Source organism: Papilio polytes, unplaced genomic scaffold (assembly GCF_000836215.1).
Source record: "Papilio polytes unplaced genomic scaffold, Ppol_1.0 DF820889.1, whole genome shotgun sequence".
NCBI lineage: Eukaryota > Metazoa > Arthropoda > Insecta > Lepidoptera > Papilionidae > Papilio > Papilio polytes.
Genome location: NW_013528315.1, coordinates 311,770 through 339,388, shown reverse-complemented (window position 1 = coordinate 339,388; position 27,619 = coordinate 311,770). Strand labels below are relative to the sequence as shown.

The 27,619-nt window shown below is 32.2% G+C and overlaps 1 protein-coding gene across 1 annotated transcript in view; it reads left to right on the top strand.

Annotated features, from left to right (window-relative positions):
- Positions 1 to 27,619, top strand: part of LOC106110068 (protein furry) — a 94,929-nt gene that overhangs the window by 26,364 nt on the left and 40,946 nt on the right. Inside the window, 1 exon segment of the mRNA XM_013291754.1 lies at positions 662 to 819. Within this exon segment, the coding sequence (XP_013147208.1) occupies positions 662 to 819 (158 nt within the window).

Sequence of the window (27,619 nt, the reverse complement as noted above, 5' to 3'; positions counted from 1 at the left end):
ATACGTCGTGAATGCGGTGTAACAAACGAGTCTGTTGTTGACATTTTTTCCATTCAAATTTGATGGAGTGAAATTTCAAAAAGTTTGAATCGGACTATTCGACAGTCACAGAATCCAGCGAAATATTGTCGAAATATTAAAATGTAAACACGTTTTCCTCCAATATGAGTCTGTGCAGATATTTTATTATAAAAACGCTTTGTAGTTCTAATAATAAATGTTTTTGCCTTTATTCCTAATCTAGAGTTTTTATTAAAAGAAAACATGGAATTGCTAATTTATTTTTCGATCTTTAGTGAGCGGAGAGTGAGATTTCTATATTAGTTGACTTTTTATAAAACGAATTGCTTGATGAAAAACTTAACGTTGGCAATTTATTTATTTTCCATATTTCCAATATTTATGCATAAATTGAAAATGTAATAAGCATCTAATTAGCTCGTATTTTCTTTGAAGTGGACTTTTCCAGGATATCGTTTGTGAAAGTTCATATAAAATATTGCGTTATCATTCCTCGTAAAGGTACAAATGAAATGGTCTTGTTTTATTTTGTAATAATTTAATTGGATTGGATATAACTTTCAAGAAATACAATATTGATGATTCTATATTTCTAGGTTTCGAGTATTATTTGTGTATAATAGTTATTGTTGTTTATCAGGGAATACCCGTGTGACCATTACACGGCCATCATCAACGTAACGCTGATGTGCACCGGATGCCCTCGGGCGCCGGTTCACGAGAGCGCCTTGCAGTTGTTGCAACTCCTTGACAAACGTTTCTTCGGTAGCGTGAGCCCCATGGCGACGGACGACGACGGTGAGTGTCCCCCCGACTCTCAGCCCAAAGCAATTCATGCACCTCATGTAACTCAGACAAACGTTTTCATTCGCATATCCGATTCCATCAATACATTGCAAGCGATTCTCATAATCGGAGTTAATTTGTTATACATTAAAAGTGAAAGCGTATACTATTACTATTTATTATTAGTTTTAAAATTGACATATTTTATTTCAATGTTTTATAGCGAAATATAGTCTTGATGAGATACATTTTTTGCAGTTACATTCTGTCCTCCTATCTTTTTATTTTTAATTCTGTCTTGTATTCTGTTTATATTAGTGTCAAATTGATAGATTAATAGATTTACTACCTATAAATGCTTTTGCATGTTAAATTTAAAGGCCTGCATGCTATATTCTTGTTTTTTATTTAATCGCAAACTATTTTTTACTGTAAATTAATAATTTTCCCGGGCAAATTATAATATTAGACGTTTGAATGAAAACATTTGTTGCTCTGTCTTAAAAGGTTTTAAACATTGTAATATTTTAATCATTGTAACATATGTAAATATACTTTAAGAATAACATTCATTGTAACTTTGCTAACAGAAATTGTAGTATTGTTATTTATTTTATGTCCTATAACAGCATAAAAAGTGACTAGTTTGAGCCTTTATTACTTTTGTATTGTGTAATACAGTTTATTAAATAAATTGAAAGACATCTGAACGGCTTATCTCAAGCCTGTAAATGACGTCAAGGTATGTATAAAAGTGGTTCAAAATAAATCAAGCTTAAACAATTTCTTACCCATCTGTTCAACTTTTTAGTATAATTTTTTTTTTTAAATGATTGTTATCGCATTATTGTACACATTTATCTAAACATTATTACCTAAGCTATATTTGTACTTAAATAAATATGAATGTAGTCTATAAGTTAAATTATTTTCATTAATTCTTATATCGTGGTGATTTTTAGGATGATTGATTTATTATTAAATTTCGCAATGAAGTAAACTTTTTTGTTATTAACAAAAAAAAAAAAACAAAAATACGTCAACCACTCAAGGATATAAGCACAGCATTACCTTCGTCAGTCTTAATAAAGTTAAAGAACATTGAATTCTTTTATATTCCTCTTCCTAATTTCCATAAACACGTGATAACACAGTGATAGCGTATACAGACGCTGTTCTTAGAAATTTTTATGACACTGTCTTTCAACGTCTGGAAAATTGAAACGAAAACTGACACAATGCTCTAGAGTTATCTCTGTATTTTATTTAAAATTCCCGTTTGTGAAGTAAATGTTTGAATCTCTCAACTTTTCCTTGGTTTATATGTACTATATACAGCTTACTGTTGGGTCGTAATTTATATATTGCACTTTTTTGTACATACTTAATAGTATTTAAAACGATTTAATATAAAACTTCTGTCATTTTGTTTGCTCTTTCATTTGAAGTGCCGGGAACAAATGTGAATTATTTAGAATATTGATGTTTCATGGTAAGGTTGCTTTAAATACTTGAACTCTACTGAAATTCCAAACCCCGCTACGTAAATTACACTATGCTACGTGAAACTTAATTGCTTATAGTTATTTATATCGATGTCTATAAATTAATCAAACGTAAATATCGAATACAATCAGCTAAAATACATTTCCACACAAAATAAACACAAAAATCCTATTTTGAACAAGACAATTTTTCTATACTTTGTTATATATGATCAAAAAAACAGACCAAAATGTTCAATATCAATTAATTTTTATGCAAGTAAAATGGAATGTCTGTCAGTATTAGGCATGTGTCAAAGGTTAAAGTTTACGTCGACCTGTGCTCGACAATCGAAAAGCGTCAAAAATAAAATGAACGCACACAAAATGTTCGGCGCAAATCGCTGCGCTCCGTGAGATTGACAATTTAAAATTGTTACGTTCGCTATTGAATTTATGTTTACACTATTCTCTAGTCGCAGAACGTACAATAATCGTATTAAAATATTTGAATCTAAATCTTATATGTGCATTTTGTATTTATATTGTTGAATCAATATGACTAAAGAGCATTTTATTTAAATAACATTGAAGAATGAGGGTCAGTGCACCGGGATTTTGTCGTCCATATTGATCTCTCCCTCTCACCTCAGTCGCCCCTTAATCATATCACCCTTCACGCAATCCATTCAATAGTTAGATATGAATTAATTTACTTATGTTACAATACGTCACGTCTCTACCATACGACAACAATGTAAGCCTGTTAGCATGTGTTCAACAATCGATTCCAATTACCGACGCAGGTGTCCTAATTGATACAAGTCGGGAACATTGTCCTCACTACGTATAGATTGCTGCACATGTAATAAACAATTTCCAGTTATTAACAACGTCATTGTACTCGTATAATATAATTATCACGCATTATGTTGTAACAAGGTAATATGTTAATACAAGCTGTCGCCCGCAAACTTCGTTAGCGCAAATTTGGAGTACCAGTTACGCCATTTTGACACCGCGGAATTTAAAAAAAGCCCATAATATGCCCGATTGTGTCAGCTACCCTTTAGTAAAAGTTTCATCGAAATCGGCCCAGCCGTTTCGGAGATTACCCGGAAGAAACGCGGCTTGCGGACAGACAGACAGATAGGCTGACAATTTTTTTAAATGCTATTTTCGTTATGAGCAACGCAAATATATCGTCTTCCCGGAATCTGGAATATTTCTTATGATATTACAAACAGACATTCCAATTTTATTACATGTATAGATTATGACTACGATAATTTCGCTTACTCAATCATTTGCTGTGACCAGATAAAAAAAAATTGTGAAAACATAGTGAAGTTATTAATATGCAATTTACATGTTAGATTGTATTTAAGGTTTTAAGTTTAGAAATAAAATTTGAAATAACCATGATAATAAAATATAATTTTGTGTAATATACTTATTTGAGTTATTTAATTTACGAGTAAACCCCATATTGATTGAAATTATTTTGGACGTTAGCCTTGTTTTATCGATGACTGTAAAGAGGTGATCTAAAAACGTCAAAGTGTAACATTAAATACATGATATGGGCTATATAAACTAAAATGCATAAAGTATAGTGCATTTTAGTTTATTGTAGCCGCGAGTTTCCACTCTTTACAAGCGAAACATTCCCGCTAAAAGACATCCATCATTCTCTCTGTAATAACTGAACTAACAATATTTCTATGTGTAAAAAATACAGTGGAAATGAATTAAAGAAATTTGTGCAATTATGTAAAACACCTAAACATCATTCGTTCATCCAGTTTAAAAGCAAAAGTTCTTGTTTCGAAATCGATTTGCTACATTGTAGACACCACGTAACTATCTAATTTTAGAATTTCATTTTATTACGACGAAAAGGTAACAAGGTTGTCGTAGACTTTCGTTGTTCGTAGACACGTAGACACTCGTAGACATCAGCTACATCGTGCTATTTTAAATTCTTACCAGTTTTAAATGGATATTTTCGTTACAGACAACCCTGTGATTATCGATTTAAGAATTATCGGGCAACCAATTTTGTTGGACATATATAGCAATCCCTTTTAGTTCTTAGAATCCCAGAACTATACAATTTAAAATGAAGCGTCATTATCTTTGCTTCGAGGGTGTTTCAATCCTAACTTCGATACAGTAAACCCCGATACAAAGCGCTGGCCTATGACGCCTATTGCCTACCCCCATATAGTGCCCAAATCACTCTTATAAGAGGCGAACATTCCCACAACTTTTTAAAGATCTCTCCTATAACGTAATTTATGGCTGCCTAGTAAAACATGTTATACGGGGGTTTCCTACAACACGCTATATTTCCAACAATTTTTAAAAGAACTCTTCTATAATGCAATTTATGGCTGTCTTGTAAATGATGTTATACGGGGGATTCCCGTACGGGGATTTCGTTTTTTTTTTTTGTAATGAAGCAGTTCGGTCAATGTACTATCTAGTAATATTGTCGTTTTTCTAATTTTACTCATAACGAAATGTGGACAGAAATTATATACCTACCGTATACTTACAAAAAAGCTCAGCAAAAGCAGTTGTTTGCCTGTAGTAAACCTAAATACAACACAGTGCCATTCTTGTTTTAGTCTATGGTAACAAAGAAGTTATTGACAAATGTAATCTATGAAAACCATTTATTTACCAGGGTCTATGTGTGCACTATGTAGCGATAACGCAAAGACCATTAAAAGACTTTGTTAATTTTGGAAATTTTCATATAATTTTGACTACAAAAAAAAAACATGGTAAAAATTTGACCGCTCCGAGATATACGATTATAATGACAGAAAATACTTAGTAATTAGTTTTCACAGTAACGCTGAAAGTAATGTAAACTAAACATAGTGACACAATTCCTAAATTTACATAACAATACAGTAATGTAAGGCATGGAAAACCTTTCGACTCAAGCCAAAGATTATAAAAGTTACAACTTATTTTTTGACAATTTCCAAAATTGATTTTTAAGTGTTTTTTCATAGCAATTATTAAATACATCTACCCTATTGACGTAATTTCCATAATTTCATTGCAACACAAATCGGGTTCAGCTAATTAATAAAACTAACGGCGGAATACTAAAACGACATTTATATATATACAAGCGTAATACAGCTATGTATATAATATGCATACCGTCAAATTCCAATAAAATATTGACGCCTGTAATATTGTTAGCGACGCTTACGACGCTACGTGCTGGACTATCGTTTCAGTATCCGGCTGTAAGTGTCATAGCGGAATATGTAACTTCTAACGTATCGCCACTTCTTCGTTACACCACAAAAGCTTGTTTCTAAACGCGTAGCACTATCGTAGCAAGTATAACATGTTTCTCTAAATTCTTACAATAGCTAAATTTAAAAATCATTTTTTAAAAAAGTTTTTAAATTAAAATTACATTGATAGACCCAAAATCCGAAATGAAAGCATACAAGTACCAATGCTAGACCATTCGTGTGGAATTAATTTCATTTCTCCGTTCACGGTGCAATGAAAATTCAAGGGTCTTTTTTGTTCGGCTAGCATGAATCGAAAATATTTTTTAATACCAATTTCAAATCGATTAACAAATGTTGTTATTTATGATTCAATGCAAAGTAAACATTCATATAATATGTTCAAGTCATATGTTGTATAGCTAAATAGATGCTTGACAAATAAAAACTAAAACGACAATTTCACATAAATAATTTAAACTTGACTTGTCACTACCTTATTACTAGAGAATATTATTATTAGTTTAGTAATAGTAATCAAAATGTTAATAAACATCTCACCGTGGGTTTCCATTGTTTTGATATCGGTGCAGTAGCATGTTCTCTATGTTGAGTGTATGTTTATGACCGCTGATAAAAATGTAAGAATAATACATACCGTACCAACACTACGTAAGGACAAATGCAATGGAAACCCACGGACATGTTCTGGATGAAATTGAGCGTTTAGTCGAATTCAATAGAAATGATTTATTAACAAACTTAAAACACTTTTACCTTTATGAAACTGCAATAAGAGACTTATTTAAACAGATATTGTGGTATCATTAAGTTGTAAACCTGCAAAGATTTCTTTTTTATTGAATTCGACTGTGGTTAAATGATTTTCATGACTTGCAAGCTTGGTCTTGGTTTGGTCATTTTCACTCTTTGAACATCATGACATCAAAAATGACCAGCGCAGCAAGTCAAACGGTCTTATTGTTAATTTACCTTACACCGAAATCTAAAAAGAACTTACCTTTACTTAACACTTGTCATGCGGGACTACTTGGGATGAATTTTATGTGCAGCGGGTTTTTTTTAGTTTATCGTGGAGATATTTCGTTCACCGGATATATCACAGTGAATCGAAAACTACTATATTATTTACAACGAATGTTTTAAATACGTATTTTTACGTGACCTGCGCTCTAGCGACAGACTGCAAATACGTAAAAATACATTTTCCGCATGACAAGTGTTAACTGCTATTGACCGCTATACAATTGAATAACGTTACTCTGATCACATCTATAAATGTCAACGTTAGGAAGGATACATAAGGAATAATTGATAATAAATCAATTTTCTTACAAATTTTGAGCTAAATAACATTAACATTAGATAATGAACATGAACATATAAGTTCAAAACTAATTTAAAGTTTTGATTTTCACAGACAAAAAGTAAAAGAAAAATCGAACACGGAAACCTTACAAACCTCTGACTAGGATTTATATTATTTTTACTACGTTATGATTAAATATGAGATTATACAGTATACGTTATAATAAGTTATAATGCACTTAAACTAATCCCCTATATATCAATTACAAAAAATGTCACACGGGCCGTTCGTATTTCTTGCTGACGATTATTTCAGTGGATGAAGTAACATAACAAAGGTGAGAATACAAATTGTTAGGAAATAGTAGGAAATGGAAGTATCAGTGGAGGTAGTTTTATAAAAAGACGTGGCAATGAGTGGCCCACTCTCTCGGCCCCTCATAGAAATAGCGAAGTAGCTCAGTTTTCTAGTAGTCGCCACGGAACTTTCGATATTTACATTGTTTCCTTAGTCGAGTTTATTTGTTTTAAAGTAATTAACAATTTAAAACGCTTTTATCGAAATATCTAAAAAAAATAATAGACATAAAATCAAAACATCTTTAAATTTTTGCATGAACAGTTAATTAAATGCTATAATATATTAATACTTCTAATAGTAATTTGGATTTAATTATTAAAATAACGTAGGAAACGACGCCGTTGACCTGCACCAGCCGTGTGGCATCTTTACGTTTACAATATTCTAAGTTGTTTAATCACTGATAAATATATTTTTAGTTACTATAGAAGACTAGTTATAATTTCTTAAAGTTATTGAGTATATGAACTAAATATCTATGTCCGTAATTTACCTATTGGAAATAGAAAGCTAAACAAATACTCTAATATACGAGTATTAAGCTAATCAAAATAATACCATAGATATAGTTATGTACAATTTAGTATCTTATTTGAATTACGAATTAAAATTATTACTTACCACTAAAACTTACTAACTAGGTACAGAGTTTAGGAGTAGGTATATATTTTGGCACAAATATTTACCTCTGAAGATTCAACTACTAGTTTGTACTGATGATGCATTCATTGTAATATGTACAAAATGTTATCACTTATCCCAAGTCATTTATATATTTTATTATCTTTTTAAATGTGCAACCGCGGTCGTAACCAAGACCAGGGGTAGCGAATCAATGGAACGTTATTATGGAACGATATTTTAGGGGCATGGTTAGAAAATGATTTTGAACTCGGAAAAAGTTACTGTCAATATTCAAGTCATCATTCAAGTCAATATTAATCAAAATTACTGTTGACACGTTTTGAATCTCATTAAACATTGCATTGGAAAAATGGCACGTCGATACATAAAGGTTCGCCACCCCTGACCTAGATATTACAACGCGTTTCTTATACTAATATCTCGATCCTATATTCATATAATGTTGATGTTTTTAATTTACCTTAACCGTGGGTTTCCACTGCCGAAACAACAAAATAAAACCGATTGTTATGTAACTTATTGTACGGTAAGAGGTATGATGGTAGGTTTTTGTTTCTGTTTTGACGATAGAAATGCACGGTTTTTGTAACTTAGTAAGTAGTTATGCTATAAACTTAAACTTAGTAAACTTTGCCGAGGCTATTACTTATGTGGTATATTAGTTTATTAAGGCACTGGGAATGCGATTATTGTACAATGTTTATATGTATTTCTTAAAAAATTATTCCTTGTCTATGTATGTTACATATTTACCAACGCAAGTAGAGCTTTTCTTATTACATTTAAAGTCGGAGTCATTATCTTTATATTAAATTAATATTAAGATAATGATATCGACATATTTTATCAAACCGTTGTTTTAATGGATTTTCCAAAAATGTCCCGAAAAAACTGAAAACCTTGTTTTTTTAAATATAGTAATACCTCTCTTTGTCTAAATACGAGACGCTATAAAGTTATATTTCTATTGAAGATTTTTTTTATTTTAGCTGTTTTTAAATTCCTGACCTCTTCTACTTCTATTTTTGATAGTTTCGACTCAAAGAGGTTTTACTATAAAAAGATGAGTGGACATTACTCACTGATGACATAATTTTTCGCATTTGGTAGGTTCCCAGTACGTAGCACTACTTTTACCACTTGCCAGATACGAGATACTATAGTTAAAATTAGGACTTATTTAATTTAATCTAATTAATAATAATAATAAAGATTCTTTATTGACAATCATTGATTGAAGGATCAATATTGCTTTGGCTCCTTAACTAGGAAATCCTGTGTTTAAGGAGCCAATGCCTTCCCTTTCAGTTACCTTTTAACAAAAAAAAAAAACTTAAGTATCGCATGAAACCATACAAAATTAAAGAAAAAATAAACCTACTGTTAATTAGTAATAGTAAACTGAAGTTAAAGAAAATGAATTATATAATAGGGTGGTCAAATTAAATTATGAAGCTACAATAAATTCCATAGAGCAGAATATTAGTATTAATGTTCGAAATACCATTGTATGTTGAACCTTCGGAGGCCGCCATCGATCCGTAATTAAAAAAAAAATGCTTTTTTTGCGTATTTAGACGAAACGTTAAAAAATACCTTAGACCGAGTTGTAAATAGTAAAATTATGTATAAAAACAAAATATGCGTACTTTTTTTCTAAGAGCCACCGTTTCTAAGATATGGTTTAAACATTTGAAATTAGTTCGGATTATTGACATTGAAAAAGTACATAAATAAAAATCTCATCTGAAATTAATAGGAATGTTCAATACACTATATGTGAAAAGTCCCCATAAATAGTTTGACAATGCGAATTATTCTCCCTCAGCATATATCACAATTACCCGTCCACTTCAGACCACACTGATGTTCCAAACATTCTTACCAATTTTCAACTCTATGCGAGTATATGCTTAAAATATACGTTATTATAGACTTAACTATTAGGGGTTTACTATTGGGACGATCGGCGCACTAAAGGGATTTTTTTCCATTGGCCCGATCGGATTCATTAAAAAAATCGACACGATGCGATGAAAATTTCATAAGGCTGATTAATTGGTATGTCGATCGGCCCAATGAGAAAACATTTTATGCTTCACCCCTCTTCATATCGTAATCAAATTTACAATAATTTTAATAGCTTATACTATATTAAAATATAATCCTCTTATCTTCTTTTACGTTTTGTAATTAATAAATGTTTCATTTGGATTCTTAATATTATTGAATATGCACTATAATCTATGCTATCGTTATTGAAATTTGTCGAAATGTTGTTAAGTCGAAAATTTCTCTTATAACAATGTACTACTGCGTTTTTGTACAGAGCTAAAAATGTTCAAAAACGTAGAATGTTAATTTAAATTAACGAAATTATTAATTTGCAACCAATGATATACTTTTTTTGTAACGTTCATAAATCTGCTTTAAAATAAAATTATAATCAAAGCATGCTTCTTTAAATGTAATTTGTTTTTGAAAACAATAACTTTAAGTGTATGAAATTTTAACGGTAACTGAGTTAATAAGCCATTAATATGTGGTATGCTATTTTCTATTTGTAAAAGTGTGCAAAAGCGAAGAAAATCTGCTAGTTGAAGCGTCACCATCATTTTAGAATCGACTCCTTCGAAGTTCTACTGTTTTTGTACTGAGGTTGCTTTGGTTCATTTGAAATTTACATGTTTGTGCCTTGACCTATCTCTTAAATAAGTATTAATTACCTTATTTTAACATTAAAATTATTGATAAGATTTCACGCGACTCAATTTTCATATACGGGTATATGAAATCGCCAGAAAAATTATAACATATTAGTATTTACTGTATAGTATAAAAAAATAAATATGAATGAATATACGATGTTAAATATGTAGCCACCTGCATCCGCCCACGACAGTGTCCTCGCAAAATGCCAAATTTTATCCAGATCCGTTCAGCAAGTTAGGCTACAAACTCGAATCAAACATCCATGCATCAAAACTACCGCATTTATATTAGTAAGAAAACTGTTTTAATTTCATAAGGATATCAACAAATAGTGATTTAAAAAAAAATCCTGCAAAAACATGGACTACTAAGTACTCATCAACAAAAAGGTCTAGGCTATAGCAGGGAGTAGGCAGACATACACCTGCATACGCTCGTAGAAACACGCGCCCACGCACACGCGCATGGGCCATCACATACACACACGCTCACTGACAACACACACTGATGTATTTATTGCAATCGACCATCAATTGGGTTTTCCTAGGATTCATTTGTTTCGATAATTATTTTTTTATATCATTAATATGATCAGTAGCGGCAATAGATAACGCTATATTTTTTCTGGTAATTAAAAAACCCTACTAGGCGACGACCACACATGTTACTATCAAACAGTTGTTATATGCCCTTTCTTATTAACATGTAAACAGTATAATACTGAACTATGTCACACGCACCATATTCAACCCATCCATTATATGTACATCCCTTAAAAAAAGCTAAATTAAAAAATATTACGTTGGTTTCACCTGACCAGGAAAATAGAAAAACTCGCCGTATTTTGGGAAATTATGTTACTAGCTTTTCGCCCGCGTCTCCATCCTCGTGGAATTTAAAAAACGAATATAAATAGATCAAGTGTTCTTTCAGACTATTCTCTACATCTAGGCCAAATTTCACTAAGATCCATTCAGCAGTTTAAGCTACAAATTCAAAATAGTCAGAACAAACTTTTTTTTCATAATGACAACATTAATTTCAGTAAAAATTCGTTGCCATTTTTGATTGACATCAAAATGTATAGTTGCGTTATCATTTATGGGTTTTATTTTTGGCCTTACAAAAAAAGTATAACGTTTAACGAAGAAGGAGCCTAAAGAATTGAATTAAATTTTTTATCGTGTGAGGAAATTACATTTGTTTTTATTTGACGTAAATTTAGAGTGGTGCACGATAGTAGATTCTCATAACAGGTTTCATATTTTTCTGGTCAGGAATGAAATTACAGATCTATGCTAAAAAATTAAATGCTAATTAAAACTAAACCATTTTGATATAATAAATGGTGGTTTATAAGGCTAAGGACGCACTATGCGGATAGCCAGAAAGCAGACGACCATCCCGCTAGCGGGTAGCCTCAATCGTAACGTGCATAAAGAAACTATTTTTGGTTGTGATAGTATCAACTCTCCAAGATAGATGTAGATAAGGATGTTTTTGCCTATATGAAAATAAAAACTGTACGTAATTGTTTGTATAACTCAAATTAGCACTTACCGTGGAGTTCTTATAAGATCCGTCCAGCCGCAACGCTGACTCTAAACATTTTTCCTCGCACATTTTTGATTCCAGTCAGTCGGAAGGCTATCTACATTTCGGGTAACCGCACAGTACGTTTGTAACTTCAAGCTAATTACAGCACGTGATGAGCATATCACATTACATTTTATTTTTATTACTAATTATATTATTTTAATTAATTTTTAATCAAATTACATAATAAACACCTTATGATTAATTGTGGAGTCATATGGCTCTGTTTCCTTAACTATATCACAATCATGCTTATTGAGTTTAATGTACAAGTTGCTTAGTGTAGGTTTCCACTGTCGAAACAAGTGTACAATAACATTAACATTCTCTTAAGAGATATCAATTTATTTAATACAATTGTTACGACAGCGATATATGCGCTATACTATGTAAGTTGGTTATGCACAATAGATAAAATAATTCTTTGTGGTATATACTTAAAACTGTGAGTATTTTAAGATTATGTACTAATTTTTTCTAGGAGAAAAAGGTACTATAGTAGCGCAAAGGATACAAAGTATCTCTTTATATTTACAAAATAATAATTAAAATTTCATACATAATTTACATGTAACCTTTCATGCCTGACCTTTCTCACTTCATTCTAATGTTATATGTCATATATTGAGATTCTAATTAATTATTAGTTTTAGGTTATATACATTATTATACAAACTTATTGACTAAATAGATAAAAGGCGGAAAGAAGTACGGAAGGATTTTGTGAGAGAGGATATGTTTAAGAAAGGAGTAAATTTAAATACGACGAGATAAATACGGAAACATGCTGTTACATATACCAATAATAATCTATTGAATTATTGGCCCAATTATTTTGTCCAAATCTTTATAATTTATTGTTTAAACACAAATGTAAATGCTTCGTAATTTTGCCAATTTTACTAAAAAAGTATTTGAAAGTTTTTTTTTAAATAATACCTAAAGGGTAACTAACAAAGTAGATGAAAGGAGAGAAGAGGAAGGGGAAAGGGAGGGGGAGGCTTATGTCTGTAGACACTCGCTGCAAAACTTGTCATACGTTCCGATTATATGAGATTTTTGTGTTTGTTGTTTTGATTTTTTGCCTATTTATTTTGTAATTGACAGCTTTTTTACTTTGGGTTTATCGCCGGAAAGAATCAAATTTTAATAACATTTTTGTTGTGAAACAATTTGCAAATTACATTATAATTAAAAAATTGTAATGTATTATTCTTATTCGAACGTTTAAAAAGATAAATTTATAAAGTCTGTTTAATTAATTATTGCCATACTCAGTCGTTTAATCGCTATTTAAACAATACCTTTTGTGAGGATTTATTCTAAATCTCCACTAAGGGATTGCCTTAGTAACTAATTGACGACTATGAGTGTGGCAGTAAAAGCTTGATCATTAATTGACAGGATTTATTTGCCAAATTAATAATCAAACAGTGTGGCTATTCCATCCCACCCTCCACTTATGTTTTTATTTAAACTCATAAACAATGACTGCTATTGCTGTGATCACTTAACATCTCATAAACTAATGAGGTCTTTGTCTAGTTTTAGAAAAAAAAATCAGCCAATACGTCATAGTTAGACAAAGGCCTCCCCCGGAATAGCCACGATTAGAGAATTGCATTGTATAATGTTAAAAAAGTTATTTAAATCGATATTCTAGAAAAAAGTACAAATCTATTATAGATAACGTACTCCATAGTTTTGCAGCGTTTACCAAGTTGATATTTAATAGGGAAGGGAATCCATGATTTATGTAATTAAAAACTTATATGAAAATGTTTAAGGGTATGAAAGTCTGGGGCGATATTAGCGTATCCAACTAAAATTTCTCTCAAAGTAAGTCGTAAGTTTTAATACTGCGGGGTTCGAAACCAGCCATGCTGTAGCTTTCCAAACTAAATGTTGGTATAACAAGATAGTTTTCGCTACATAAGTTTATCTTTTCACCTTAAGTATTAAGCTACGAAATATTCACCGAAACATGCAATTTTCAAACTTTTCCCCCGTATCTCTATTTGTAAACATTTACTTGAAATGTCTATTTTTAAATGTCTGCGTTGAATCTACATTAATCTTATTTACAAGCTTTTACCAACATTTCGTCTATACATCTCTGTTCTCTCACTTCCTAGCATACTTTGGAATCATTCATCATACATACATAAAGTCCATTCATTTAATTTACAAATACATTTTTTTTGTTTTTTTTTTATTATTATTTTGCTTCCATCTGGCTGGTTTTCATATAAATAAGATATATAATATTCTTTCAAGAGATATAGTCTTAACGGCCAATTTATTGTTAAATTTAACGAATAAAGTTACTGGCCATTAATAATTTTCATTACTGGCTGAATGTGCATCGGGCATGATAGATGCGGAAGCGACGAACAAATGACTAATGTAGAAAAGATCCGCTGTGTTATTATAAAATCAATTGGTTAATCTCTGTAAATGATTGCTATCGGATTTTGTATTGAGCTTTTTTCTTTTAAATTGGTCGTCAACTAAGGATAGTTTTTCTAATATTACATTATTGTTTTTTCATTAACTCCGACATATTCACGCCCTCATTGTGGGATTTTTACCGTGTATGTGTTCTGCCTTCGGATTTAATTCTACAAACCTCTCGTCACTTCGACAAATATCATCACCAGCTCACTATATGTCCCCACCAAGGGGCTCGTAGCCTACCCTAAATTAGGGTGATTAGGCCGTAGTCAACCACGCTGGCCCAGTGCGGGTTGGTCGACTTCACACATATCTTTGAATTTCTTCGCCGATATGTGCAGGTTGCATCACGATGTTTTCCTTCACCGTAAATAAATTAATACTAAGGGAATATTTTTATACACAAGACATAAATTACGTGCAAATTATACATATAACCAGCCAGTCGAGATTCCCTTCAAATTTATCATTAACTATGGTATTACTGATTAATAAAAAATACTGCTATTTTTTAATTGTTATATCAAAAGCTTTAATATCGAGGAAGGTAGTAAAGAAAATTCTCCAAAATGTGTTGAAAACATGTATTCTAAAATTTTGATGCATTAAAATATGCAGATTGAGCCAATCGTTCCCTGTCTTTAGAGTATATTTAAAATTGATGTAAAATTTCAAAGTTATTTTAAGGTTAAAATACATTCAAAAGTACAAAAACGTGTATACAAGATGTGATTAGATCAATTTGGAATATTATAAAGTGAAATATTTCTGAATTGCCCTGTGTTACCCCGAATTGGTTTGTTATTTGAAATCTAATATTAAACTTAAAACAAATAGAAATAACCATTAAAGTATTAAATTATAGGATTAATCAAAACAACAAATTACTTAGTTAACATTTCAACCGAACGAAAATAAATATCTCGAAAATTAATAGACAATTAACAAGGGCCTAGTTACCACTTTTTTATAATTTAGAGGCGACCCTCCAGTTGGTACTTTAAATCTATATAATTTATCTTAAATGCACAAACATAGTTATTTTTTTATATTATAGTAGGTATTTATCAACGTTACTTCTGTTATTCTTTGTTATGCTATTGTAAAATTGATTTTGCAATATCACCTTAAATTTATAGATTTCGAATTCTACAGCAGACTATGTGTGTGCATTTCTGACAGTTTTAACAATTTTTTTTTTTATCAATTTTTTTTTTTTTGTAAATGTTGTAATTGTCTCAACATTCTCGCGCGCTAACAATTTTAAATTTGTAATGATCAACTGTGTATATTGAATATCATAAATTTTAAATACTCCAAAAAGGTTTCGTTTTTTTTTGTAAATACTTATACCCTTGTTTCCAGCATGGTTCGGTTTTTATTTCACTTAAACAAAACCCCGAGATACAACTGCTTAAACTCTACAATAAAAATATTTTTTTCTAACTGGCCCTCAGAAATGCATCAACAATATAAAATTAATTCCAGACCTAAGAAAAAACTTCTCAACATATTCTTTTAATATATCCGTAGAAAACGTGTGATTTTGCAACCGTACCATGCCGTAACAAAAGCGCATGCACTTTCGATATTATTAAAGTTCATTTGTTTGGTTAACTCTGGTTTACTTGGCGTTGTTCAGATGCCGTCCTGATCTAAATGATGGGTTAAAATAACGTACACCGTGGTGGACTTGTGGGGGCGCGATCGGTCCCAGTTCGATGTTCTCTGAGTTGCCCCTGTTGGCCTGCAGGCGGCGCTGTCGGCTGTTGTCGAACGTCCACTTAGTGATGTACTGATCGTTGGGACGCCGGCGAGATGTGCCCTGTATACCGCTAGGACCCGCTCCTTCGTTACTGACGAACGAAGCTGGGGACAAAAACTTATGTTAGTTTATGTTATCGCAGAACATTACTAGTGTAGTGTACAGTGTACTAACACATACCGTAGTCTCTGGTTTGTCAAAGGCAATGAAAGGGATGATAATATGACATACAAGTGTCGCAGCCGTGTAACTTCACGGTTAGGTTGTCTTATACTTCTGTGATAAAGAGGTAATACGCGGGATCAACCTTATTCTTCATGAGACATCGCCATGTTGTCATGTCACTTTATTTGTTTAAACCTTGATGGTGATATGTTTGTGTTTTTTCTCATTATCTCCTCAACGAAATAAACACCAAGTTTTCGTTTTTTATTTCCACATGTAGACGCTGACTGTACCTAGAATTTCTTTAGTGAAATTTTTTCAGACACAAAACTTTTGAAGCAAGTACTTTCCAAGTATAAGTCGACCAGTAATTGGGATTTGATAATCTGATCGCCTTAACAAAAGACGGAACAAGTTGCGAAGTACAATTAATAAAGTTGTACGTTATTTAATATGGGATCTAAGAAACTGAAACTGGCAGCATTGTCAGATGTTTTAAAAACATAACTTCTTAACGATCGTCTACGTACCTCTCTGACCTTGATGTTATTAATTTTAGTAAATTAAAGATTTCTACGAAAGAGGGTTTTCCATTGCTCAATAATTCGTAGAAAAAAAATTAACTTTTACAGAGAGGTTTAGGGCCAATTAGCAGATTTAAAGATAAAGGTTGATCTCGTAATGAGGATTAGAGTCCTGTCGAAATCGTTTCGATCTTAAAATTATTATATTTCGTTATGTATCAAGCGAAAAATTAACAATATTTTTCCGAATTAAAGAAAAAATGTGGATATATCTGTTTAAATATTGATTTGGTTCCCCTAATTAGACAGAAGGTACACTTGTTAAGGACGTGCCAAATAAAATGACATAGTATCATTGTTCTGTAACACGTAAATACTAGGCGCAGGTAGGGCGCCGCCGCACCGCCAGTGTGGCATTTACATTAATGATTAGTACAGCGTAAAGGTTGATACAAAGGGATATAATGACGGCGGACAAATAAGCTGTCCGTTATTATTGACAGCTATTTGGCTTTCATCAACCGCCCCTATCGATGTGTTCGAACCGCATCCATAGAAAATGCAGTTAATTATCGATCGAATGTCAAAACCTGTCGACTAATTTTTAAATAAGAACGAAATGGTAGATTTTTTAATAGTTATTATTCTGTACCAATAATGAGATATTGCAAATTATTTTATTCGAATAAGACTTGATATAAATGCATATGTTCGACGTTTGCTAATATTGTAAAATAAGTTTATTTTTTCTTAAAATAATTTGTTTATCTAACAGTAAAAACACATAAAACATATAAATTTTAAGAAATAAATCAGTTGCACATATTACATCAAATTTGCGTGTAAACGTAAATGCTTTTTGCGTATTAACTATCTTAAAGTTAAATTATTTAAACTTTCGTGAAACATTTTTGTAACTAATTATTTTATATTACTCAAGACTTTTTTTTCGATGGCGGCACCGATCAGATCAGACCCTGCAGGGGTTCTTCAGGGCGAATGTTACTGGGGTTGTTACGCGGTCGCGTCCCGCCTCGTACTGCGGGCCAACGCATGAAGGGCGCGCCTTGTGAGGCGGTGGCGACTATGTCGACGAGCTCAAATTGACGAGTCATTATTGATGTTGTTGACATTCAACCGCGAAACAACCCCAGGAACACTCGCCCTGAAGAAGGACCCCCGTAGGGTCTGAAACTGTTTGGTGCCGCCATCGTATAAATAGACGTAGGTAATAAATGCTGTCGAGTAATAAGTCGCTTGAAGTTATTTATAGTAAGTAGTATATGTATTGATAGATTCGTCGGAACTTGGAATACGAAGCTTAAACTGTTTGCAATTTGTGGTAACGGACAGAACAAATCTGTCCGAGTGGTCGGGGGCAGCCGTTTGCGAATCGATATCCTTTTCTATTTCTATCGTCAATGCAAATGTACCTTGTACTAGTGACCGACCTGTAGCAACAGCTGAATAACCTACTTCGGAAAAAATACTTAAAATAAATAAACTTAAAACAAATCTTGTTACATGAACATAGCTTACTTCTTATTAATATTTTAAATAATGCGAAAGTTTGGGGAACGAATCTCGATGAAATTTGACACACATGTAGAAAATAGTCTGAACATAATCTTACTAAATGCGAAACTTTGGATGGATGGATGTACGTTTGTTTAAGTTTGTAGCCTAAATTGCTGATCGAATCTCTATAAAATTTGGCACAGATGTAAAACAAAGTTGAACATAATTTTACTTCTTATACATGCGAAAGTTAGGATGGATGGATGTTTGTTGAAGTTTTAAGCCTAAACGGTTGAACGAGCGTCGATAAAATTTGGTACCGATGTAGAGCATAGTTTGGAAGAACACAATCTACATTTTTTTTATTCCGCGCGCACGGATTCGCGTCCGAAAGCTAGTTTATGAATAGTTATAATTATTCTTGTCCATGTACCTTATCATATACATAATACGCAATGTCACACGTCTACCATACTAATTTAATATCTTATTAAATTGTGCTCAAGCCCTTAACATCGCCGTTATTGATTCAGTTATCTGAGATAGGTAAAGCCCTTACATACGTCTTATGTATCTATATATTAATAACATGTGTGTCGGAGTGCACTTCACGTGACTTGAGCTTATTAATAACTTAATAACTACTTTGAAAGCCGCATCGAAAACTACTGTTACTGCTTACATAGTACTTAAATGAAGTTGTTGCTTTGTGTTTCAAACAATTTTATACAGTTGGCAAACAGTATAGACCCGTCCATAGATTACAGTTTAAATTGTTTCGCAACTTAGTTTGTGTCGTTCGGTGATAAACATTGTTTATTTAATTATCTGTTGACCAATTCTATTTTGTCTTCCTCTATTTTGTAATTGGTTTGACATTTAAAATGTTATTTATGCATTTTTAAATAATTTTACGTTTATCAAATAATAATTGAATAATAGCAAAATTTATCGCGCGTATACGGAGCAATAAAAAAATGTGTTCTGAAGATATATGTAATTAAAACACAAAAAATCGATATCGAACAAGTCGACAATACGAGTATGAGGCGACAACTACACTAAGTTCACTAAAATATGTACAAATACATCTGTTTCTACCTGTCTCAAGCAACCCTGTAATTTAAATGGAAGTAATGTGTGCAGGGAAAATTGATTGCGTCGACGCGACTGGGGATTATTGAACCTATTCCTTGTTGCAAATCAATAAAATGTATTTTATAACTTTACTAGTTTTCCATTAAGTTGCTTGATATCTATTACGAGTAGTTTGTACACATGAGATATAAAACTCTTTTCAGATTTTAACTATATTAGCGGTTAAGATTAAATACTTTTGTATACCTTTAATAATCGTTACTAAAACGTTAATGGGTTTATTTTGAACGCATACTATATATAAGATCGGGGTTTAAAAGAATTACAAGAAAGTTTCTAAAAGTAAAAAGTTTATTGAAACGATAGGTTTTGATGATTTTTTGATTTTTTTTAACAAGTTTAACTTATATAACATAAAAATAATTGTGAATCTTTAATAAAATGAACATGAAAATAAAGAAAATAACAAATGGGTTTTTTGTTCACAAAAATTCTGCTAATAAGAAGAACTTTGAAGATACAGACTGGGTGCGCTGCCCCCTTTTTTACTAGTTTCTTCCCTTAATCATCGCCCCTCCTCCTCCTTAAACATCAGCTTACTCCTCTTCATTTTCAGCTAACCTCCCCTTGACCAAAACCTAACATCCCCTCCTCGATCATCGTCTGCCCCCCCCCCCTTTGGTCATCGGCTAATCCTCAATCAATAGATGGCTATACCCTTCTATCTACTACTACTACTATCTACTACTATTACTATCATCGTCGGGCTGACACTGAAAATATAAAACCGACATGCCAGGTAGAGTTAAACTCTGACGCTATTAAGTACCTTTCATCATACAATCTTCTCCGCCGTGAATAAGTCTTGCCTCGTGTTTAACGAGTAACGCACTCTCACATACGCAGTAAAGAATATTGTTGGTAATTTCATCAACTACAGAAATAACTATATTTTTTTCTTCAGTGGTAAACGGATTACATACGTTTCCGTTAACATGAATTATTAAATATCTCGTTAATGTATAAAATCTTTGTACGCCCAGTTTAGTATTTCAAAATTATTACAAATTAGTAAAAAATCCATTGAGTATAGCAACGGTGTTTCAAATTACAATTATCTTAACGATTTAATGAGAATTAAAATGACCACTTCGTATAAAATATTAACCTTACTAATGTTACCTTATTAATGAATACCTTTTAGGGTTTTGTAAATGTACAACGCTATGAAGATTCTGCGATAAATTCAAATATATAAGTCGATCTGCTGTTTCAAAGGAATCATAAAACTTAAAGATACAAAAAATTGCAGGCCTATAGGTTTCTGGGTCGTAAACTCATAATATAAAAAATGTAAAGTTGGGTTGATGTGTGAAACAATTGAGTAATGTATATATACTACATTCATACAATAGCAATGGAGAGAAAAACTGAAAAGTTCTAACTAGGCGACACCAACGTTAGAAGTGAACTTATGTTATCTATCGTCCGAAATTTTTTATTTGAATAATAGTTACGATATCTGTTATGATTTGAATTTTGGTGGTTATGTATTTTAGTAAGAGTAATATCCGTTAATCCCGTACATGATATGCCGGTGGAGGAGTGGTATGTGCGTAAACCTTTATTTATAACTCAAAGCATTTTTGATTTCATGGTACTTAAAGTCTATAAATTTATAAAAACCTGTCTCAGTAAAAACTTTAACTTCAAAGAACTTACACACCGTAGTAAGAAAAAAAACAGCATTTCTCCCCATTAAAATAAACACACAAAAATCGAGTCACATCAACATGCCAGGATAATATTTTAAGGTAAAACTCGACAAAAACACAATCACACATAATTATATAAAGAAACTTGATAATAAAAGACAAAAAAATATAAAAGTTTTATAAAAACGTAAAAAAAAAATATAGTGATGAAATTACCGACATTTTTAAGAATTTGGTACCAGCCACTTGAAGGTAGATAGCAAAGATAGTAAATAATAAAGCTCATGTTATAAAATAATTTCCAACGCCATATCTTCTTAATTTAGTCGGCTCATATATTAACTGGAAACGGCTACTAACGAATCACAATTTTTGCACAAGTACATCTTTTGATTAATTGGTCATCCTTAAACTTCTATACTCGCGAAACCATGTTTTCACGATTAGTTACATCTAGAATAAACGAAAAATAAATTAAAACAACGAAATTACTAATATGATAAATGCGTAAGTTTAATTGGATGGATGTTTTATAATTGTAGTGTAACCTAAACTGCTGAACGGATCTCGATGAAATTTTGTATAGATATAGAGCATAGACTGGAAGAACGCATAGACTAATTACTGTTAATTTCTTCAATTCCACGCGGACAGACTCGCAGGCTAAAGTTTTTTTTTAATAATAAAGATAATTAAAATAATAAAGGGAAGTAAAAAAAAAATACAAATAAAGCAACAGGTTCGTGAATAACATGATATGATAGATGTGAATGTGATGATAACTGTGAATTTATAAAATCTATTACCCTACTTAATGACAGAGAAAGCACGATAATGATAATTGGATTCCCACAGTAGTATGAATAGCTTACGCAGCAGGTATCCAGTCGCCTTGCACATAAAATAAGCGGCATGCTCAAAGTTAGTTGGAATATACAGCACCTATAATGTATTTATAGAACTGAAAATATATGAAAGAAGCCCAAAAAATAACAAATCACGTAATTTTTCAGTCGCGCCGAGTCAAACGTTTAATATAAAAATAATTTTTTCTCCGTAGCCTTTATATTGCCAAGATTCGAGAAATTTTATTGTGATGTCAAATAATAGTCTAGTAATGGAATCTAAAAATACTCATTTTTGCCATCGATGTATAATAATGTTCTAAAAAACATTTCGAGACACCCAAATAAGGTCGTTGGGTCGTTGAATATTTCTACTAAATCATATCTTATATAAATTCTTTTTAAATTGTTTGCCCAGTTCCTTTTTTAGACTTCTTCAAAGAACGCGTCGCAAAAAAACAGAGTCTCCCAAAATTTCGCTGTTAAAAAGACTTCGCTTGAGCTAAACTCTTAGTCGTTAAGTAGAATAAATAAATTTAAAGTAAACGGGCTAAAGAGATGAATCCCATTTTGATGACGTCAATTAGTGTTAGTAACTATTATGGAATGGATTTATAACGCAAGCAAATTCAACCTGAATCCACATGATTTGTTTTAAATCGCTTCAAAGTGTTAAGTTAGATAAAGATATGTAACTTACTCGTGGCACTACCGCCGGGGGCTTGGGTGGGTGACAGTTCTCTTAGGGTGACAGTCCGCCGTGTCCTCCTTCTGTATCTCGGTAGGATGTTCGTGACCGCTCGTCGGAAGTTCTGCCCGCTGAGGCAGTACAGCGTGAAGTTAATGCCGAAGTTTGTGTTGAAGAATATTAGCGCGATTTGTTGTAAAGCTGTCCAAGTGCCGGTGCTTTCGCGTTCGTTCTGTTGACAATGAAACGTTGATATAACAAATGAATTAATGAACAATTATCATTATTGATCACTGTTCCAATATGACAAAGAGTCAAGGGTATGATGATGATGACTGCATGCGCAAGCGCATTGTAGATAAAGACCTGCTGTTTATGTAGATCTTCACATTCTATTTACCGGCTATCATTATAATTATAGTTTGTCTAAATAAGATTGATTAGTTTTATAAATCACGCCTATGAAGTATCGAATTAAATTTGTATGAAGGCAAATGCCATACCTAATAGACGGGTGTCGTAGTGACGAATAACAAACACGCCTAGCGATGAATATGAACTATCGATATTCAGTTTAGATAAAATTAAACGAACTTTACGTAAATTATTAACTACTTATTCGCTAATTATTAACTAATCAGCAAAGTTAAAATATAATGTATACTAATTGTTATGCAATACGATTAAATAAATAAATAATTCAAGGGACAATTCTAGTAATAAATATAGTGTAGAGAATGTAGCCATGACTATAATAATAGCAGAGTCGATTATGAAAAACTGTAGTAATAATGTTTATTGTCTCTCATTTTTTCTTTTGGTTCGTAGTCATTTTTAAATTGAGTAAACAGTTTTTTTTAAATCCTTTAAATTCATAGTTATAATTTTATTTAAAATGATCTAACTATGAATAGGCTACTTTTTATCCCGGGAATAGTTATGGTTCCCGTGGGATATATTATTTAGTTTTTTCATGTTTACTCGATCATTCTGCAACGGTTCAACATATCTAATTGAAATTTGGTACAGATATAAAGAAAATCTGGAGTACACATGGGATAAGGTTCATCTTATAGAAAAAGACGAATTCGCGGGCAACAGCTATTATACTATATATTTGTAACACATAGTATATGTTAAAGAAAGTTTGAGTTATTTTAAATAAAACGTCCTTAAATATGCAACGAAGTGTTTGACAATGCAATGGAACGTAGCAGTCAAAACACAGTAATAAGGTCGGGCGCGTGAAAACAGAATGAGGTAGAGAATAAAGTATGACCGGTAGTAGTAGTATATTATATATAGTAGTAGTATATTTTAGAGAATTTAAAAACGAAAAACATATAAAACCTCTGCGAGAATATGTTTTTTCACTTGTCGCCCTATTAACTATAACTATTGCGATAACCGGCGATTTGATGCAACTCACCCTTAATCACTTATTTCTTGCCTGTTTTTTTTTTATTAAATTACTTTATACTCCTTTTAGACATTAAAAATATGCTTGAGTTCATACAAGTCATCATTCATTTTTAAAAGACTGCTTTTAAAACGCGCGTTTAAAAAGCGTTGAAATAGAACAAACGTATTTCCGTGTATCTGTTCATACGGCAGAATTTTTTGAAGTGCGACGACTTTTTTATCGCGCAGTATTACATTTTGAATGCTAGTCGAAAGAAACAAATGGTGATTTTAAAGCGTTCATATAAGCGAAAGGATTAAAATGGCGTAATCGCGGAGCGTTACAAAAGCCCCCATGCGAATTTGGGTTAATTGTGAATTTCTCGGCTGTTATGATGTTTATTGGAAGAAACCTTCAGACCACAATTAGAATAAAAATATCTCGATGTAATATATCCGTCGTGGGGAGGGGGAGGCGACAAGTTAATTTGTCACAAGTGATACCCCCACGCTCCACGCACAAGTCGCAATACAAACGTTGCAATTACTCACTGGTCTTATGCAATATTGAAATGTATTGGTGCTGTATACTCAAATACATTGATTTATTGTAAAAGGATTGCACGCCTCAGTGCACTCAATACGCAAAAGCTTATAAATTTCGAATTGCTTCCAGAGTTTAATTTCAATAAACCTCAGTAATTTCCAATTGAGTTCGAATTTACACATCTATTATTAAACTAATTACATTTTATAACACAAATGTAGCGCATTTGTTTAGGGAATGATTTAAATTTCTGACACAATAATTAAAATTTCACCGTATATTATACAAATTGTCAAAATAGACTCACGTTATGTTTTATTCCCCATATTTTGTCAATCGGCAATCTCAGAAAAAGATCTTCCCATTTAAAAGAAATTAGATAAGATTTTCTATTTAATTTTCTTAATAAAAATTGCTTCGGGATAAAAAAGGCGAAGTAGCTTTTAATAGAACTAAAATAAATAATGTTTTAAATAATATGTGCTCGGTTACAGAAATGAGTTTATTATGTGTGTAAAGAAAGGTAAGGGGCGAAGTGGTACAAGGCAACAAGTGCCTTGCCTCTCAATGCCCGCCGCGCCGTCCCAATGTTCTTTCCAACTAACCTTTAACCTCCTTTGTTCTCTTTATTTATATCGCATAAAGCTACAAAGCGGATTACGTCTAGTTAAAATATACTTTATTGAAACATTCAAACTTAATTTGCATAGGAGATTTGGTGGCGATATATGGGGCGATTCTTAACGGACATACAAATTATCGTTTAAGCGCAAAGAATGTTGCCCGATTTTCAGTAGGTTTGTAATTACTTTTTTTTTTGTGAAAAAATCGCTGTTCGTGCGGGAGACCCTGGCAACACTCGCATACAATTGGACCTTCGAGCCGGATATTCATATGTTTCTGATTCATATCCTGCTCGAAGGACCAGTTGTTTGGTATACATGGTTTTTTGGACAATTTACAGAGTTTACCGGACAGTTCTTTCGTGTCTCCCGCACGAACAATAAGAAAAATCAGACGACGAATACAATTCGCTGGGGCGTCAAAAATAATGTGATTACAGTGGTCATTTTTTTATTGAACAAGCCTGATATTTGTGCTTTTGGGAATAACTCGCACAGGAACGTATTGAAAAAAAATACAAAATATCTTGAAGTAATATTTCTTTTTCAAACGATGAGAAGCTGTATTTATTTTGTTTAACACCGATTTTTTTCCTAATTTTTTTTTAAACTGTGCCCATGCCTGTAGAGTAAAAACTACGGTCGTTTGTTAATTTTTCGTGTAAAATAGAACGATTTCAAATAGTGGTAGGCAGCAATCCAATCCAAATTACAATCTTCTTACAAAATATAGTATATAAAAAATTGGTTTTTCCAAAAAGTCTAAAATTGAACATTTTAATCTTTTTTCGTAGAAACATTACGTCTTAAAACTTCTCAAAGTTGGAGAAAGTAAAATATTATTTTAAGAGAAATATAAAAAACAAACATTTTGTTTTGTGCAAGTTATTCCAAAAAAAGGGATAACGATACGAAAGCCCAATTAATAGGCTTGTTCAACAATAACAATGATCACTGTAAACACGTTGTTTTGGTCGCACGGGTAAATTTTAGCCAGAAACCTGTTTTTACCGATTTTTTTTCACAAGAAAATGAAATAACTTTAAGACTGCAGAAAATTGGGTACTTTGCGCTTAAACAATAGCTATTGAGGTCCGCTACCTGCACAAAGCTCGTGATCCGTTCGTTAAGAATCACCTCGTATATTTTTTTGTCAAAATTGAATTAAGAACATGTTATACTAGCTTCAGCCAAAGACTTCATCCGCGCGGAAAAAACCTAATAAGAAGCCTGTTGTTCCCTCAGACTATTTTACGGATCTGTCCCAAATGTCATCGCCATTCTTTGAGCCGTTTTGGACAAATAACAAACGTTTGTCCATCCATTCTAACTTATCATTAAGCTGTCGCCCTCAAACTTCTTTAGCGCGGAATTAAAAAAAAAAGTCGTCTATAACATTCCTGCTTGCATCAGCTCCCATGCAGTCAAAGAACCGTTAAAATCGGTCCACCCGTTTCAAAGATTGCGATCGGCCGCGATTTTGACAGCCCGGAATTAAAAATGTAAACTTAGACCTTATATTTTTATTAAAATGTTTTAGATCAGCTATCATCACGTCAAGTCCCAACAAAATCGGTATTGCTGTTTCGGAGATGGCGGTCGACGGCCATTTTAGCAGCGTGGAATTTAAAAAATAAGTAGCATATTATATGCATATTCGTATTAGCTACCGTAGTAAAATTGCTCTCAAATCGGTCTAGCCCTTTCGGAGATTACCAGAAATAAAAAATGGCTTGCGGACAGACAAAAAGACAAAATCTTCTTACGGTTTTCGTTATCACCAACGCAAATATGTCATCTTCGCGAAATCTGTTTTTGACCGACTTCCCAAAAGAAGGAGGTACTCAATTCGTCTGTATGTTTTTTTATGTGTGTTACGGCATAACTCCGCCGCTAGTGGATCGGTTTTGATAATTCTTTTTTTATCCGAAAGGTAATGCTTGCAGGTGGGTCCCATATTTTTGGTTGATTTTTGGAGTCAAAGCCTACGACGTAGTTAAATAGTTTAGCTCAAAATCGCGCGACGAAATTTAGAGTCATTTTTGCTTTCTTTGCTTATTTTATTTTACATACTGT